Source organism: Battus philenor, unplaced genomic scaffold (genome assembly GCF_028537555.1).
Source record: "Battus philenor isolate CCGP_79_NKW_IND1 unplaced genomic scaffold, ilBatPhil1.0.hap1 SCAF_25, whole genome shotgun sequence".
NCBI lineage: Eukaryota > Metazoa > Arthropoda > Insecta > Lepidoptera > Papilionidae > Battus > Battus philenor.
Genome location: NW_027181688.1, coordinates 10,873,762 through 10,894,202, shown reverse-complemented (window position 1 = coordinate 10,894,202; position 20,441 = coordinate 10,873,762). Strand labels below are relative to the sequence as shown.

General features: G+C 33.4%; 2 protein-coding genes across 2 annotated transcripts in view; both read right to left on the bottom strand.

Moving 5' to 3' along the window:
• The window catches only part of LOC137924903 (probable ATP-dependent RNA helicase DHX35), a 52,376-nt gene extending 39,698 nt beyond the window's left edge, over window positions 1–12,678 (bottom strand). The window contains exons 1-2 of the mRNA XM_068768295.1: window positions 12,566–12,678; window positions 12,216–12,481 (exon numbers count right to left, since the gene is read on the bottom strand). Coding sequence (XP_068624396.1) covers window positions 12,216–12,481; window positions 12,566–12,599 — 300 coding nt within the window. The 5' untranslated portion in view covers window positions 12,600–12,678. The remainder of the gene's footprint in view (window positions 1–12,215; window positions 12,482–12,565) is intronic.
• On the bottom strand, window positions 2,364–4,324 carry Cpes (Ceramide phosphoethanolamine synthase). Its single transcript, XM_068768294.1, has one exon. The coding sequence runs from the start codon at window positions 3,810–3,812 to the stop codon at window positions 2,712–2,714; it is 1,101 nt and encodes a 366-aa protein (XP_068624395.1). The 5' UTR covers window positions 3,813–4,324; the 3' UTR covers window positions 2,364–2,711.
• Window positions 12,679–20,441: the final 7,763 nt, after the last annotated feature.

Sequence of the window (20,441 nt, the reverse complement as noted above, 5' to 3'; positions counted from 1 at the left end):
CGTCAAACCGACACTTAAAAATATTTTAAAAAAAATTGTCATTTATCTCCAATTAAAATTATTGACATTCGAAACTGTGATATTTTCTAATGACTAACTAAGTGCTACCTATACGGTTTGATAGAGAGATTTTGACCTTCAATTAGTTTAATAACCATGACGTAAGATTATCGTAAGTTCAAATAAATTGTGTATTTAATACATTACTTATTCATACATTATATATTTTGTAATTAATACATTAGTTATAGAGTATATTGATATGATACTCGTTCAGGTGGTCGAAAAGCGCTGGATTAAAGTCGTTTCCAACCGGGCTTATTGAAATTTATACTAGAGGTGACATTGTGTATAAATATATATATATATATATATATATATATATAAAGCCTAGTTTACAATTAATGATACTTTTAATTATGTAATTTAGAAGTGTGCCATTTTATAGCACCAGTGGACAAATTAAGGCGTGACCAAATAGGTAAATATATAGATTTTAAATATGTTAAATGAATCGTCATTTACTATATTTAAAGATATATAATTATATATAGTTGAAATCACTCTGAAATCTTCAGACGCTTTTATAAATCCGCATATTTATTTTCATATTCAAATTGAGTTATAAAAAAAATATATCCAAAAAATAATTTAAAAACGTTCTTATATGAACTATATTGCATCGATAAAATTATTATATTTTGTAACTTTATGCGATTTTTTGTCCCATATATGAAATAAATCCCCTCTCAACTCGGGAATTTCCCATTTTATATTAATTTCTATAGTTTATAATCAAATTTGCATTGTGTTTATTTGAAAAATAACGGTTTTTACAAATAATTTTGACCATATCGCACGCAGACAGCTAGATAACTTTGACAAGCTACTAATTGCAGGTAAAATGGACGGTAAATGACCCATTCGACAACCACCCGTTGATCTGATGAAATCAAAAACATGACTATTACAATTGCCTTAATGATAGCAGAAGATAGAATAGTACGGAAAGAGATTGTCAATGATTCCGTCAAGGCGTCACGTTTACAATAATTCCAATAAATTAAAAAAAAAGGTACAACCATAGTGTATTTACAAGGCACCGGAATAAAATGGCTGCACAAGAGTTTCGACTGAAAATATCTTTATTTCATATCTAATAATCATAATGGGATTTTTAATAAAATGCCGCAAAACATTATTGGACTACCATTTACAAAAATCAAAACGCATATTAAAAGTATATTGACGTAAAAAGTTTATTATTCAATAAACAAATATTTAAATAAAAATAATCCTGATTATTTTAATGTCATTTGGGCTATATCTGATAAATTGTTTATGAATAAATCCGTGTTAAGCTTTATTAAAAAATGTCTTGTTGTGGAGTTTCTTCCTGCTTCTTCTCCACAACTATAACAACTTGTGAAGCAGAGTATAAAAAATAGTTCAAAAAAATAATAAGTTGACGATCAACAAGTGTTCTGTTAAAAGTTCCAATGTTGAATAAACGAAATTTATCTTATATCTTTAAGAGAGACACGACATCACAAATGATGAGTCGACTAAGTAACTTTATAACTTAAAATATCCAACCCGTTGAAATAGTATGTGGCGACTCAAGTTTGGTTTCGTTAACTTAAAATGGTTCGTTACCTAGGTGCCTTCCACTTCCTGTCGCCTAAAACCACCTAAATCTGTGCATATGAGCAGCAGCGAGAATCCAGTCCAAAAAAAATTCTTAGTTAAACTAAATACATATTAATAAAGATAAACTTGATTAATTTATACTCACTCGTACAACGCGTTTTCCTATAACAATGAACTACTATACCGTTTTATAATGGAGATCACTGTATCTAATATAATATCATCGGTAAGTAATGTAGGTTTAGTGTACTGCGGTTATAGGTGCATTTAATTAAATGTGTAATTTAAACTATCATTTTTTAGCATAGACAACATATGCACATAGCCTCTCCCGACTTTAACGTGGTCTAACGTGGTCTTCACTTAAGACCAGAACAACCATTTCGCGAACTATTTGGTCTGCCCACTTTTACTTTAACCCGCCAATTCAGTGGTTCACGTTACTTTTGATCTCAAACCTCGTAATTCCTGATTCACACGTTTTAATATAGCTTGCTTTAACGCAATTCAAACAATTATTCGTACGTTTTTATAAACAATAATATTATCACGGGGTCGTAAAGTTTAAATAAACATTTTTAAAACTATTATAATTAAAACTAATAAGATTTTTTACCATACTACAGAATTACAAAGCATTTTTATCACAATAATATATAAATTATTGACTGGTTTTATTGTCAAATGTTATTTATTATTACGAAAGTAATATTAATAATTAAATACATTCAATTGACATAACGAACCGCTATCTAGTTGACTTTAATCTTAACCATAAAACAATAACTTATATTTTTTTATCAAATTATAGTCAATACGGAAGCGAATACAATAATCAGTAATCATTAAAAACGTACGTTTACAATATTTTCGACATGGTGTGTCACAACATTTACATATCTAAACATTTATTTTTAAAAATTCTAAATTTAAAAATAACGTTAGTCGGGAAGACGAACTCGTTCCATACGGACGTGTTTACAATTCGGAAGCGAAATACATAAACGCCCTGTGTATACCGTTTACTTTAAAATAGATGTAATATTCGTAAATATTTTTAATTAGCTCACCACGTATGATCTAATATTCTCCACCAAATATTCGGAAGTAGCAACCGCTATTACCAGGCATATGTAGCCACTGTAATGCACCGCTTTGAGGAAACCCCAAGTTTTATCACAGAACACCGCCAGGGACAGTAGATGGAGGTAGCTGTGTGGATTAACCACCCTCCATAGACCTGTTGCTAGAAAAAACACACCAGATTTAAACATCGTCTCCCTCCTAACGACGTCGTAGTCCGTGCAATTCTCGAGCATATCCTGATAGACGTCTATATAACGGTTCCACGCTATAGACGAAAGCACCATCTGACCAGAGAATAGTCCTAACACTTGCACGATCCTTTGAAATGTCACTTTAGTTTTATATGATATTCCGACTTCGGCCACGTGATCCTTTTCGATATCCTCACATGTATTTATCTCCTTCAGCTGATGGTACGGTAACGTACTAACAGGTGTACCTTTATAACCACGCCGTGGTGGATTATTCCTCAAATACAACAGTATACCCGCCATCATTGCAATTACTCCGAGCAGATCACAAATTCCATCAACCCAATAACCAAGAGAACCTACTTCCGACCTTTCACCTTTTATATGCTTTCTCTCTCTAGCTACATGACCGTCTAGATCATCCAAAAACATTCTCAATTGGAATAGAACCACAGCCAAACGACGTACTGCAAGATTCTGACACGTCAGTAGCTTTGCTCCGACACACGCTACGAATACGTGGAAAAAAGAGATTATATTTGGAGTTATTATTAATATATTGTCAGATATTCCCAGCCCTATATCCACGATGGCGCATAGAGGTCCGTATATATAATGATTCACGTGGTCAACCATCAAAGCTTTCACAGTTGGATGACATAAAGGGTTGATACTGCAGGGGATCCATGTCACATCCTCGTAAGTTTTGACGTACTTCTGGGTCGATGTCTCTTGAGTGACATTTCCCGCCGAAACATCGAACATGTCAATTTTGAATTTCTGTATCCTTAGAAATAGAAATGTGTCCATAATAATGCAGTAAACTATCGTTATTAGAAGTAGAAACGTGAGAATTTTACTCGCCTGTGAAGCTGGCCACATCATATTGTTTGAAATAACCGTCTATTGCGTAAAATCCTAGGCAAGGTCGTGTATCACTCGAAATAAATCGAACTCATAGGGCTTCCTGAATACGCCCACAATGTGTACGGTATATCTGATATTTTAATCATGCTAAAAGCGTGATATTATTTACGAAAACGCGTGGGCTGGATTGCAAGCTTCTTAAGTCACCTATCAAAAACTATAAATCCACAGATCGGCAAACGTTTAACGCAATATTAAACGGTTTTGATTTATTTACACTGTGTTTAGTTTCACATATCGAGCTTCAAAGAAAGGCCTCAAGTTTCACGATTCAATAGCAAACGGTTCGTAAAAATCGATCTCCTGCGACAGTTTAGTTCACGTTAACACTTATACATGCGAAGTTAAGTTATTAAACATGATTTTCGTTTCAACTTTATTTATTTAATGACCACATGATTGTCAGTGTTTACATAATACGATTTGATTTAAAATAAATTTCGGCCGGCAGAGAATACGTCCACGCGGCCCGAACGCGGCGGCCCAACTGTTTAAGGAACGTCTGCTCACTCGGACCGGTACCCAAACATCGAGGCCTTTTCCCGCCAAAACTACTTTTTTTTTGCGACAACTGTCAAATGCTGCCAGATTTAAACATTAAATAATCTTTATTTGTTAATTATCCTAAATATATGCAAATATAAATCCATTGTTGTTTAATTGGTATAATACAAAATTAATTATTCATAAGATATAAAGACTTTTTTGTATTGTAGTTACGAAGATTATGTCCTTGTATAACGTAAATCATTTGCAATATTCAAGATATTAACATAGTATATATCCACTAAGTTTTCGTATAGTAACATTACATATGACATATAGTGGAACTTTGACGTTAAAATATGCTATAAATACACGAAATATTTAAAAATTTTACAATATTACTTTATTGTTACTAAGTTATAATGTTTCGTGTCAGATTTATGCTATTCCTATATACAAAGTACCTTCATAATGCATTGTAAATCTATGGGGAAGGCTTAAATCTTACAGTAGACTCCGGAATTAATCCAAAGAATTGTAACCTAATTGAATTTATTTTCGGAAAATAAACTGATAAAAAAAAACATAACAATATCTATATCAAGGTCGCTGTGGAAGTACTAACGACTTTGCGTAACACAAAACATAAAACCTACCATTAACTTAAAGGTTTAATGAACTTACAAGTTTAACTACGGTAACTTACTTGACGACCTACTTAGAATTACAATACTTTTTTTTGTCGCGTTCCTCCTGCTTAGTTTGGCGCAAGGGCGTTACAATAGGAGTGTAAATATTTCTTTTTCATTTATTTATTTTTATTTCTCTTTCTCCTTTCTTTACTCACAAATTCTCTCTCTTTCTCTTTCTCCCACGTTTACAAAATTTTTCATTCTGCACGTTATCATCTTTCACACGTCGCCTTTCCTCGATTACAGTGCCTTAGATTAACATTGATATTTTGCACTAATACATAAGGAGTCATTACAAATTTAATTCATTTATTTATGTTATTATTCACATACGGTCATTTCGAGTGACCACGTGTGGACTTTATGAGAAGAATGGCAAATGAATATCAATTTGATTCAAACTATAATCTAGAAACTGTCAATGTATGGATATATACACCATATCCAAAAACCTTTTTCAGATATAAATAACATATTGATATACGGAAAATCGTTTTCTAAATCTGAATAGCTACATATTAAAATTAGTTATTATTTATCTGTCCTTGCTGACTTAGTACTGCCAGAAGGTTTATGCCTGTCGCATTACAATAGAATAAATATATTAATGTAACATTTTTCAGAGTGATCACTTTATACAAGGTAACATACTTATATAATTTATACTTTGCATTAATTATATGTTACCATTAATTATATACGTTACCACCACTCATAAGTTTCCAGAGGATAGGCAGCACCGTTCTCTGCGTACCATAATACCACTACAATCGCCAACTGGCCTGCCAAGCGTGGCTATTATTATATATCCCCCATAAACATCTTTAAGGTAGACCTATGCCTTGGACGTCTATGGGCTGCAATATCGATGATGTATACACCAATACCTCGATTTTCGTCGTATCGTTTTGCGTTTTTTTTTTCGAAGTTGCGTCGCTGCTTAATTAGTACTAATTTTCACTGTGCGTCGTTAGATTTTTCCAAACGATGGCAACACTTGTTTCTAATTGCGAGATGCCATCAAAACTCGGGGATGCCCTTTCCAACTAAAAATCAACGCAATTTTAATACAGTTTTATTTTCACTTTGTTTTGATCAATTTGGAGTTCAGTTTCAATTACGTAGTGTGTTTTAATGCGGTGTGGTGTGTTTTTTTTAAAGAGAATAATAAATTTATATAAATTTTAAAGTGTTGTTTAGAGTTAGTATGTATATGTGTAGGCAGAGTTACATTATTTTTGTTTTTTAAAGTTTACTTTGTTCAATTTTCTTTTTAAAAATTGGTATTTTCGTAACCCCGGAACTTATCTTAGATCTCTACATGTTTTGCTATAGAAAATCTTAATTCACTATGCGGCGTTTCAATTTGCGTAGTGTTTCTTTTTTTTTGAACATAACCACGACGCAAAGTGAGGTATTAGTGTATATCAAAGTTTTGTCGCCTAAGAAATAGAATACTATTTTATTCAGTAACTGTTCTTTATTCAAAGTCATGGTCAAAATTGCTTTGCTATATGAGATCATTACAATAATTTATAATCATCAGCTTATAATTAAGTTTACATTAGATGGTATTATCAAAGCATATATCATCTTAGTCATGTCAGCAGACGGCCGCTCACTGCAAGGCACTTGTACTGCCTACATCCAACGACTTCCCACGGGTTTTTTTTACATAGGATAGACAATTAAAAATGTTATCACTCTGTAACATACTACAGCAGTGTTTCTCACCAAGAAGTCCACGCCCCACAGACTGGCCATTTGGTTTTTTTGGCGGGCAATTTGACAGTGGACTCGATACGAGTTTAACCCTTTCGCTTTAATACAAAAATTACATTACATATGGGGTATGAATTTTAAAAAGGCTAGTATTGGGAATGGCACATAAAACGTTGGAAAATACGGCACTGCAGTATATTGTGTAGTATGTAGTATGTTTTTATCTTTTTTTTTTATATACAACCAAAACTGCCCTCTGGTGTTATGTACACCTCGAGTGAAAAGATCTTTTGTATCACCTCTATATAAATTGCCTAATTTATTCTTCCTTTCAGCCGATAGATGCCCACTTCAAGGCTTCCCAAAGAGGCTTCCCCGCGACTTGTTATCGGACCACCAAGTGGTAGGCCTATCTTCGCGTCTACATCTACGGGATCTTTGTCGCCACTTGAGACGCTTTCAGTCCCAACTGCTGTTAGCTGCACGAGCGATGGGGCCTCCGTACTGCCACTTGAGATCAGCAATTACTTGAGCTACGTGCGTGAATTTAGTTCATTTTTTAGTTATTTCTTGTTTATTATATTTTTGTTTGACAGGTCGATATCTGTCGGTATGTGATGACTAAATAAATTTCCTTTTGCAAAACAGTTCACACGTAACACACCTGTAGGTGCACATAATGCAGCAAGTGCAGAACGCAATCCTTATCAGAGTAATACGACTCAAAGTGAAGTGTATGCTAGTGTAGGGTAACCATGCATCGAACTAAAAACACGGACAATATATTTATACAAATAAATAAAATCGGAGTGTCTCTTTGTAATTTTAGAATCACCGTTTTATACTACATGTATATAAATACATAAAATTACATCTTTTTAAAATTTTTGTCTGTCGCTCTGTATGTTTATTCCGGCTAATCACTGAAATGGCTGGACCGTTTGCACCGATGCCTGGACCAATGCAATGAGAAGTAAGTAACTTAGACTACTTTTATTTTAGACGTTTCCTTTAACAAAAAAATATGATTTTTTTTAATTCCATGACATTTTGCATATTTCATTTAAGATTTTTTTATTTCAATGTCCTGGATGACCTTATGGATAGAAGCTTGGGAGAAGAGGTTCTCTAAACGTAATAGAAGATTGTTGTGTGAAATAAACTAGGAGTCTGCTCCATACGGATTACTGAATTTAAGCATTGTCAAGTCGGGTCATGTAGTTCCTGCTAACACGGAGGGATTTCAGCTTCATCGAAATTGAGATCTCGGAACTGAAGGATTCCAATGAAGCTATTCGTGTATAATAAAGACACTATTGGGATAGTGGTGAATAAAAAAAACAGTCCTTTTGAAAATCAATTGGGGAGACCTGGCTCTAGCAGTGGACTTCTTACGAATTAAATACTGATGATGATGAATGTATTATATTTATGAGCTTTTCTTCGATCTTGTGCCAGACCTTGAAGAAGAGGAGAAAATCTCTCTGAATAATATTGAAGTTATTACTTTGACACACACTGAACATATTTAACATGCATGTTATTCACGTGTTTTTGAATTCAAACTCGAACGCAGATTCGAATTCGGACGCCGTCAGTGTAGACACAGCGATGCGGAAAGAAATTGTAAATAGTCTTTGTAAACATGTAAATATGCACCATCTCGGTTACTCTTGGCTATCATCTTCCTCGCTATTAAGGAGGAACGAATACGTAACTCATCTCTATTTATAAACACGTAGATAAAGTACATTGGGAAAGTCTCCTATAATCAAAATTTGTGGTCACCCTAGTTTTCTAGTAAACGATCGCCGTTGGATATTACCGAGTATACCTACGTTTGCTTTTGTGCAGGTAGTGGAGAGCACTTATCGATTAAATGTTTATATTCCTTATATATATGTAGAGAGATAGATATAAAATAGTTTACTTAAAAATGACCATAGGCATACAAGCGTGGTAAAACAAGGTGGACTAAGGACGTAGTTATAATCTTCCATTCGATGTGGGGCGTATACGACGGCCATTGCACTTGCCCTTCAGTTCTCTCTAAAAAATGAATCGTAGGGTCAAATATTGATAACTTCACATCACGTATGCGCCGTACGTAATGCGTACGTCCTAAACTTTTTTTTAATTTTTAAAGTGTGGGTCGTATACGCCCCACGCGACCTAAATGGAATAACTTCAAAAATTGCCGTGGCACGGAACGTGTAAAGGTCTTCGAAATACGCTGGTGGTAGGCCACTTCAAACTGGTCCTAATGGAAATCTATGGAAGAGACTTTTATCTAGCTGTAGCCGGTCCGCGGCTGAAATGATGAAATGTCTTTAAACTATATATTACTGCCTGTCCCCCATTCGCTTAGCATAACACTCAAAGCCTTTTACAGGTAACTTTATGAAATTATTTCCGAAAATAATATAGCAGTTTTATACTTATAAGTGATATAAATAATAAAAGCCGCCTCAAAATCCTTGCGGGAGGAATTTGGTAAAAAAGAAATATTTTGCAAAAATTAATAAAAAAAAAACAACATGACCAGATATAGGGCTATAATACATACACATGATGATTAGATTTTTAAAATATATAATCACATTGTAGCAAATCAATAATGTTTAATATGGCCCCTAAAAAAATATTCAACATATTATTCTCCCAGAATATTCGATTAACAATAAAATCGATATTTCAAAGGATTTACTACAAAATAATTAAAAAAATATCAAATGTCTATCATCCCAAAATCATGGTAAAACTAACAAGTTCGGTTTAACATGGGATGTTAAAAATTATTACTTAATAAAGTAACTTAGAAAATTAAAGAATAAATGTAAAGATATTTTTATTTCATCATCAACATGTCATGCGATAGACACCAACTGCAAGGTACAGGCCGTCCCCAAAGATCAACAGTGTGGCTGATCTTGCGCTGCGCATATTCAGCAACATCCTGCTAACTTGATGATATTGCAGTTGCCCAGCCCACAAAATTGATACTTTTCTTAACACAAGATCAAATAACTAGTTTGGTTTTTCATTAAATAATTAAAAACTAATGAAAGGTGCATGTATAAGTGCATGTGTGTGAGTTGAACACAAAAGGCACTACTGCCTGCTTGAATTGCAGGAAGTGTTAATTCAACAAAAGAAACAGTTACAATATCAAACAGCGATTGTTTAGCTGGGAACATTGGCCGAAGGTATTTCAAAAAGAAAATATGATCATTGTCATACACAGTGAAATGAATTGTTATAGAGGGTAGCTTACTAACTTGAACCTTCCTGTATTTATATAACATATTTAAAAATTACTTTAATAAACTGTATGCCCCTGTTTGAAATTCAAATTCATAATATCTTTAATAGACACATACACTTATTAGTATATAATTGAATATTTATTAACATAATTATATCAATATTTTAAGTCTTTATTGGATGATGAGCAGAAACAACAGACCAATAATTTTTAACCTTTTATATGCCTCCACCTTAACCTTTCTAAAATTCATACATTCCCATATGTACACATATATTTTTTTATTATAAAGTGTTAGAGTTAAACTTGTGTCGAGTTCACTTTCAAATTGCCTTCCTTAACAATCTAATAGGCTCCCTGTGGGGCTTGGACCCTATGTTGAGAAATTCTCAGTCAGATTATAGCAAGACAACAAGCTCTTTATCTACAAAATGATGATAAAACCTATATGGAATTATGTAGTTTAACTATGGGGTTATATCTGTCACTCCAACAGAGTCAAAATTTTGAGATTCCAAAACTTCATTTTCAAGTGTCCAATGATGTGTTTTCAAAAAATTTCAGAATAGAATGAATATTTGAAAATCAACACAGGGTGAAGGGAAATTAAAGCCAGTAGCAAGTAATATAAAGTAAACCTAACTCATTGTGCAACTGACAATCTCTCACACAATGCACCATCTAAAGAAAAAACAAATTTTAGGTATTGAACGCACAATTAAAAGTAGAGATATTCCCAATTGGAAATCTACACTTACTGTCCATTATTGTCTAACATGTCTACATATAGTGTGTTAACTGATTGCATGATACAGAAAAAAAAATTAACATAATGAAAACATCAGTGTGGTCAGTCTGCGAATAAGCTACCAGTGGCTCGAAACGCTGATCTGCTTACAAGAGCTGGCCAGTAACTAAACAGTTGCTAATTTTAACCAAAATTTAACAATTTTTGTTGCATACATTATAATATCAACCATGTAAATTATTCAACAAATCAATTTACATTCATTTCGATCAACTAAAAATGACTGAATGCTATAATATTTATTCATTAATATAATTTAAGTTACATTTAAAACTAAGAAGCAGCGAACAAATTTTTTTAAGTAATTTTGCTATGAGGGTCTCACATATCATTAGAAGAGCATTAGAAGAGCCAACTTCTTTGCATGCCATGGATTACTTCTCATTGTAAGGAAAAAGAGTTGTGTGATGCTCACAACCCACACAGAAGCAACTAAGAAGTATATGGAGAACCTTCCTCTGCAGTACCAAAAATATGATGAAAAATTGTACTGAGTCAATAGAGATGGCAGAATTTGCATTTAACAAGACAAGTAATGATTCATTTGTATAAATTCAGGGTTATTGCTTATAGTTGCAAAGATTTAACAGGAGAAATGTATAGCTCCAAAAATCAATAGTTTTAGGAATATCATTTAGTAAAAGCATTTTTACAATTATCATTACAATTTATTGAAATTGTTTAATATTGGGAGGCCCGGAAAGTAACATATTTTTTGTTGACATATTTTACAAAAACAAAAACTATTGATTTTTACCGCTCTGAAATTGAATATTTGTATACTATATGGCAAAAGGTTGTTGATAATGAAAGTGAACATATTGTTCATTAGAAATAAAAATTGCCTAAAATGTAGTTGTGTGAATTTAACTTAAGAAAATGACATCATTTTCTGGTCCCCCTAATACAGGTCCCCGCAGATTTTATATAGCCAGAAGTAACTTTCCTGTTGCATTCAATATGAAAAATATAATAAAGTAATATATTTCAATGATCACAGGTGATTGGAAATAGGTGTAAAAGCTTTAAAGTTTGCTACTAAATTATCTAATAGCAAATAATGAGGTTAATTATCAAAAAATAATTAATTTTCATATATGGCATTCTGAATTTTAAACAAGATTTTTTTACTGTGTCATCTTTAGATGACTTATGTTTGAAACTATCGATTTTTATGAATGTAACATTAATTGTCTTAATTAATAGCTAATGAACCTGTTAAAGAGATTATAATTGTTATTACTATGCCAAAATAACTAGCAAATATATGTTTATATGGTTGTTTCACCTTCTTACATTATTGAAATAGAAATTCTGTAAATTAGTAGTTCTTTATACCATTTATTATTTAAGGATTATCTACAAAAAGAGAATTGTATTGTACTTACTTGTGGTACTTGCGTGGACTTCCCGCATCCAGTTTCACCTATTAACACTAAACTTTGATACTTTTCGAGCAAATACAGTATATGATTTCTGTACTGAAACACTGGTAACTTCTGTCTCTGCGCGTCTATTGGCAAATGATGATATCTGTTGTACACAAAGTTACTTCTAGAATCACTTTCCACGGATAACGCCGAATCTATGTTCGGATTTAATAATATCTCAACTACGCCATCTTTATTTCTAATCGGATACAATGTGTCGTTACCTGAAAAATAAGTAAAATAAGTCAGTTAATTGAAAATATTAGACTACTTATATTTAAATAAAGTTTTTACAAACATGTACATACCGGGCTTAATAAACTTTGGTTTTTGATTGTGCATTTTTAATTGTATAACTATTCCTTGTTTTAATATATTAACTTACGTATTTTGTTTGCGTACATTTATAATTTAAACTTAACATTTCAATTACAAATTGAAAACACATATTTGACTTTGACAAAACTTTTTACAGTACTGCCAACTTAAAAAATTTAATTGTGTAACCGAACGTATTTTAATAATGCCTGCGTTCTTTATGTAATAATAACGTTTTCAACTTTTATTTTCAAAAATTACAATAATGTAACAAAATCATTTTATACAATGTACGACTTAGATAATAAATTACAAATCAAAGATTTAATCCGTTTTAAATTAGGTTTATATAAGTATTCAAACCTGTTTGATGAAGTGTCCGAAAAGTTAGGTTATTCATTACTTACTTTATATTAAATTCTTATTTTAAATACTTTATTAATTTGTAACTAGAAAACTCTTAGTAATTGTATTTGATAAGCCTTAATAGCCTAGAGTTTCAATTTTGATACCAATCTTTTAAACCGAATGTTCACATTACAATTAGTTTTTTTTATAGGTTGGCTGTACGTATTTTACTGTTGTATAATATTCTTTCCAACGAAATTAAAAATCTATTTTTCCCTTTACCTAGACCCTCAAGCAAATAGTAATTTTAAAAAAATCACTTTCGTAAATCAGGCTATTAAGGGTTAAGTTTAGTTAAGCTAGTTGACTAGAAAAATGTACTATACATTTAAGTACACTTAAGTAACAATTGTACTCTTCGTTCAAAAATTAGACATAACGAATACAACGTACTTAGAAATAGGCATTGATATAATAGAATTATCCGAAAGGTATTCAAGGGGACAAGTAATTACTCTATAAAGCCTTTTTTTAATATGATTTGAGAATTGCTTATGTTCACTATTTATTAGTTACCGACATGAGATATTTTACAAATTGTAATAAAATCAACATAAAACGAATTTTAAATTTTTGTGACACTCTCTATATTTAAATAAATATTATAAATCGTCAAATGTTTTGTAGGTATCAAACTTGTGAACAGTTCGAACAAACATGCCTAAAGTTTTTTATAAATTTTCGGTGGAGGCAATTAAAATGAAAGCAAATGTTTTATTTATTATTTTTATTAACAAACCCACTTAAGTCATAAACCAGTGAAACCGTTACATGTATTTAGCTATCCAAGAGGTTATATTACTTTGTCTCCAATAAAAATTCTTTTGGAGGTGAAGAAGATAATTCTGTAGTATTGTCATTGTTATTACTCATTTTATATGGGAAAAAAATCGCTGGTGCCAGTTTAGTTTCGCTTGCGTTTTTGGACTCGGTAACATTTGTTTGATTAATGATCGCTTCCTCAATTTCGTTACCTAATAAATCTGATTTCTTTCGAGTTTCATTTTGTAATGAATACGTTGCATTGGACAAATCATTTGCTGTTAAATTAGCATTCATATTTCTTAAAATTTCCAACTGTTTATCTAGATTCGTTTCATTAACTTTTAAAATTTTTGTTTTCACTAAAGCACCGTTGCTTGCTATCATATTTAGAAGCTTTTTTTGATCAACTCCTTTTAATTTGGGTGATACTTCTGCAACTTTGGATGCATTTATTAGTTCCTGATATAATTTATCTGGATCTGATCTTAGATTAGGTTTCCTTTGTAGTAAGTCTTTTAAGTTATTAACGAAAGATTCGTATGGCAAGCGATATTTGACAAAGTACACGGGTTGGTAGACTACTGGTTTCGGTCGCTTTAGCATGTATGTAAGTTCTACGACACCAGTGTTGCCTGGTTCAGAATTCAATTTAATCTGATCCGTCACGCCAATCAAGCGTTCCAAATTTTCTAAATTGTTTGTCGAATGCAATTGATTTCCATGTTGGCTGTAATCAGCTAAATCAGAATTAACGTAATAAGGTTTCCCGTTAACATTTCCTTGATTTGTAAGTTTATTAACACCATTAATGTTACTAATTATATTATCAGAAGGAATTTTGTTTTTGTAATATTGATATAACATATTCAAATTTGGAGTCTGATGTAAAGAATTGATTGAAGGCACATTTGTTACTGGAAATATTTTAAATTTGGAATTCATTTGATTCGGATTTAAATATGGCATGACATTAGAATTAATATATACAGGTACTTGCTGGAGTGACTTTTTGTGCTGATTATTAGGTTGCAGTAATCCTGTTAAGAAATTAACCTTATCATCTCCTGATTCAAGCATTTGTAACATAGCATTAACTCTTTCTCTTGTTAGTTTATTTGGAAGATTTTGTCCATTTCTATTAAAATTATTTACGGATTCTATCTCAGCATTGGGCTTAGTTTGGTCTATCGCAACAACTCTTCCATCGTTTGTGACTGTTACAAGAACGTCATCAGGCTTACTTGCCTCTGTGTTGGATTGGACAAGACTTTGCAAAGATACTTTTTCATCTAATTTTTCCGGTTTATTTTCAATCGAGTTTGTATTTCGATTAGTAACGTTAGGTGTATCTGTGGATATATGTTTTTTAGTTACATTTAATTGATAAAGTGGATTATTAGATGGAATATTTAAGGTTAAATCTTGAATAGATTTCTGACTGCTAATTGTATTGAGCCATGGTGTTACATGATTAATTTCGGCCGGTATATTATTTACATCTACTGTGTTTTTTATCTGCTTTTTAGTTCCATATTGTTTTAATAACGATAACATATCATTGTTGTTGGAATTAATAAGTTTTCCAACATCCAAATTTGCATTATCTTCATTTTGATATTTTTCTTGTTCATTTCTATCTTTAGCTATTAATATTCCGTTTTCGTTTTTAGGAAACAAATTAGAATTTTTCAAAATCTGAAGTATTTTTGAAAGCGCATCTATACAATTCGCTTCTGATTCGTTGGGTATTTCATATTGAACTAAAATCTTTGTTTTTATGTTACCTTTTAAATTTCCATTGCTAACCAACTCTCTCAGTGATTTGGCTTTTGATAAAGGATTTAATGGTATTTCGGTTTCAGTCTCACTCTTCATAGAACGTCCGATTGAATGTTTTTGATCGCCTAACTGAATGTCAAAACCATTATCATTTTCGTATTTATTAGAAGTTTCGTCTTTTTTCAAAAGATTAGTAAGTATATCCTCAATTCGGAGGAGAACTTCGTTCGCAGGACAAATCGTTGGTGATTGCGGTACTACTATTGATCGTATAGGTACCTATTAAAAAGGATTATATTTAGTAAGAAAAAAAAAACAAATATATATCACACACATACTTAATGGTTGAATTTAAAATTACCTTAGCGTCAGTCGCCGTATCAGGGGACTCGGGTACAAAATTTTGTACACTTGATTGTGATGGGTATACATTGGATAGCACCGGATCTGTCTGAGGATATATAATAATCACTTTATAGTATTTTAAAAAAGGCTTAAATATTTACTTTATTAGAAACGTAAGTCTATCACACTGAGCCTCATTGGCAAACTTACAGTCGCTTAACGGATTATGAAGAGGCCTATGCCCGACATACCTCTATCAAGACCAATGATGGGCAAAGTGCCCCCGCGGAGGTATTTAACACGTTCACTGCGGCTTGAGGTCGATTCAGCCTCATGGTAAACTTTGCACTGGTGCGGCGCGTAAAACTCGTGTTTTCTCTCTAGTGCGGCGGCTGTTTACACTCAACCGTATGAGGTATGACAAAGACAAATATAGCTTTCTTTATGTCTGCGAAGCATTGACTCAATATTGTAAAAAAATATTGATGAACATGAGGCAGAAAAGGCCTCAACCGCACTACTAGGAAGTTCAGCTTGAGGCTGATTCGACCTCAGCCGCACCAGCTGAAAGTTCTTCAAAATTGGGCCCGCAGTGAACGTGTTAAACCGTCTCGCTAAGGGTTCCTCAACATGGATAGTATATGGACAAGTATAAAGTAGACTCTACAAAGTAGAATAATACAGCCTATAACATATTCTGGGCTTCCTTTTGAATTTCTTCAACTTTGTGGCCCCATTTTAAAAAAGTTTGTCCGTCACACCTTTACAAACGATAGTACTAATATAGCCTATCGTATCGACAAGTTGAAAAAGCAGTGCGTAAAGATAGCTGCTGGGGACTTACGGTTCTGGAACGTTCTCTCGTAAGTGGGTATGTGACTTTGTTAATAATAATCAGCCCTATTGGAAATTAATGGGGGAGGTCGGTATCTAGCAGTGGTCGTCGTGTCTGAAGTGATAATGATGATGATTTACTTTAAGACATATTCTCTATCCTGTCTAAAGTAAAACCAATGCTGTTTGAAATAAACCGAATGATTGCCTCAAACGGAATGCTTGACTTAATAGGACGGATTTGGAAGAAATCCTCGCTGCTAGCCTTGTGGCTTTAATGTAACGAAGGCGCAAATATTTTTTATGGCTAAAAAGGAGATTTAATGGAATCAGGCGTTATTTTGCGAAAGTCCGTTCTAAGTAGGTGCACGTGGACTTTTCTTATTATTTCTTCACTCTTCATTTGTCCGACTCAAAATCTCTCATTTGTTTCTCTTTTTTCCTAAGTAAACTAGGGCCAATATTTAGCCACTTCCACACATGTAGTGGTAGTCGTGCAACAAAGTGCACCGCGCGCCAGCCCGCTGATAAATGCGCATGCGGCAAACAATGCGAATTATACAACTACTACCGTTAAATCACTCGACACGTGTTTCACCCCTTCACGGGGCAAACACTGGGTCTGTTTTTGTGTTTGGCGGTGCACTTCGTTGCACGACTACCACTGCATGTGTGGAAGTGGCTAAATATTGGCCCTAGTTTACTTAGGAAAAAAGAGAAACAAATGAGAAATTTTGAGTCGGACAAATGAAGAGTGAAGAAATAATAAGAAAAGTCCACGTGAACCTAGGACAGGGTTTGTACAAGAAATCCCTAATAGCGGGAGACATATAAAAAAAACCTCCCGATTGTGAAGGTCAGAAATTTTTTATTAAAAAAAAAGATGTTGTGAAGAGTGAAAGGAGAATGTGGAATAGAATAGTTTACCCGATTTGTAACGTCTCTACCTTACACATGGGAGAAAGAGAGGTCATCGAAAACGGTGCTTTATTAAAATAAATCCCAACCCCCCTATCTAGGATTGTGACCCTTCATGGTGCTTCTATGATATATGACCGTGATTAGAATAAATACATAGTGTATTATACATATTATTATATAATTACTTACGGCCTCTGTAAACTGTATAAAATGGTTCGTACAGTAAACCAGCAATAGTTCCACCAACATATTGCCGCTGTATCACAGCGTCTGTCCACATAAATATAAATCCATAAAGTGATTTCTTATGTCGAATTAGTAACTGTGAAATCATTGTGAGACCATAATCGCTTTAACGCACGTAAGGCATATAATCACCGTGTTTAATTGAAAGATTATTAAATTGCAATTGAAAAATTTATAACAATATGTGGTTTTCAGCACGAGTAACAGAATAGTATAAGACTTATTAGTCAAGAATCTTAATTCGAGCCTCGTTGGAAAGCTCACAGTCTATCAAAGAACCACGGAGAGAGGCTATATTCGGAATCTCTAACATATCGAAGCAGAAATGTGGAGATTCGTATATAAGCTAAAGTAACCGACATAGCTACACGGTTTATTAAGTTGAAGTGGCAGTAAGAAGGCCACTTAGCACGTAGACCATAAGGCTCTAGAGTAGAGACCGTGAAGCGAAGAGTTCTTTGTATGACGTCCACACACGATAGACAAATAATAAACTTGTAGGAGCTACATTACGTCATCATAAGCGACGCATCAAAAGAGGAATCAAATATATTTTTTTATATACATCGTGCGAAAGAGAGCGCACTACAATACTTCTCAACTTGTGATTGGCTGACGATTTTAATTGGGTGAACATTGTTTTCGTAGTTTAAAATCGGTATAAATATGAGCTAAGCTAGATGAATATACACACTACTACTTCGGACTTCGTGTTGTTATTACCTTTGAAACCTACCGGACATAGGAAGAATTCCACTAAGACATTGGAAGAAGCGAAATGCGGCTCATTTCTAACCGGTCCTGTTAGAAATCTGTATAAGACGACGAGAATTTAGACTCTATTACTATGAACTCAAGATTTAGTATTGAATAGTAGATTTTAATGGGAACGTCTAATTCATGGTACACATAGCTGTCGTTTAATGTTGTAGAAGGTGATTGGAGAAGGAGAGAGAAAGAACATTAGAGCTTTTATAGGCCTGGACGTCTGAGGAAGTTACATGATGTCCTATTCCGACCTCCGTAACAAAGCCTTAAAAAGGATTGTATTAATTGGACGTATGTTGCATCATTCAATGTCGCGCGAGATAATTCTGCTCACATTTTTATGATTGGGCACCAGCTTTACCCTAAGACGTTGAATCCTAATCATCATTTCACCAGTAGATTGTCCACAGCTGGACCTAGGACTACGCAATATATTTCCAATAGGACCAGTTTTAAGCGACCGTATCCGGTTAAGAAGTTTAAAAGCAAAAACCGTTTAAAATGTATAAAATCAGAAACTTTCATTATGCTCGATGGTTTTATAGAGTCCGTTAACCTAAAATAAATGAAGATCTAGAAATCTAAACCTCTAAAGATCAAGCACTGTTCCTCCTCCTTTTTTATATATCTTGGGAAATCTTATACCTCCAGTCGCTATGGAAGCAATGAAGACTTTTTGCGAAATTTGGCCAGTATGAGTTTTGGCGCTTACTATTAAAACTGCATGAACCGTTTTGCACGATACGGGCAGACAAATGGCATTGAGTTTGTGCCTAGACTTAAGGTAAAACCGAAGGTTCACTACCTTCTAATATAAAAATTCAATGGATGTTTTTTCTTAATCTAATGGAGAATTAGAAGAAATACGTTTCAACTGTGGTGACAATGAAATTAAGCCGGACTATATAGCTCAAACCAAATAGTGTTTGAAACCTTTTGTCAAGTCTACCCAAACAGGACATTCAAAAATAGTTTGGCATGTTGAGGTGGCAGTCAACAGGCCTTATAGCGGGTTAAAAAAGATAGCTGTTGGGTCTTTAAGGTTCTAAAATGTAGACCACAAACCAGTAAGCGTAGTGTACCTTTGTAAAGGGCAACGGGAAATGCTGGTGGGCCACTTCCAACCGGGAATTTATGAAAGGAGTTTATGTTTAACACCGGACGTTCTACAACTGAAGTTAAAATAAAGAGAGAGTTTTTATATAGATATTTATTAGTTATTGTAACATGTAGTTGATATATTAAATAAAGACTAAAGATTGAAAGAAATTTAAAAATCATATATCTGTTTTTCGTACTAATATGTACAAGCGATGATTATATAATTGAATATCGAATACGTATTAGGGGAGAGTAGGGTAATGAGAGTCAGTGGGTAATGAGAATCACCCATACATTCACAAAACAGTACACGAGAGCGACTCGTAAATGAGGTCCTCTACCCTGCCCTGGCCCCCAGGCGTTGCCTCGAAAGTCTCGCACCAGTTGGTGCCCGCACTTCTGAGATACGGCTGTATTTTGTTTTTTCGCTCCGCTGATCTAATTTTTCGTCAATGTAAATTAAAAGGTAAGTGTCGAATAATTTGCAGTATACGATTAAGACATTCACACGTGCTTAGTTAGACATTCAAAATTGTGATGTGCAGTTCTTAGCGTGTTAATATGTTACAGTTTTATTTTCATTCATTTTTTTTCTAATTTGTGTAGAAGTGGGTAATGAGAGTCGGGTGACTCCCATTTCCCACGAATGATCATGTATCGAAAGAATCATAATCACCAGTTCCGAGCACATCAAAAGAA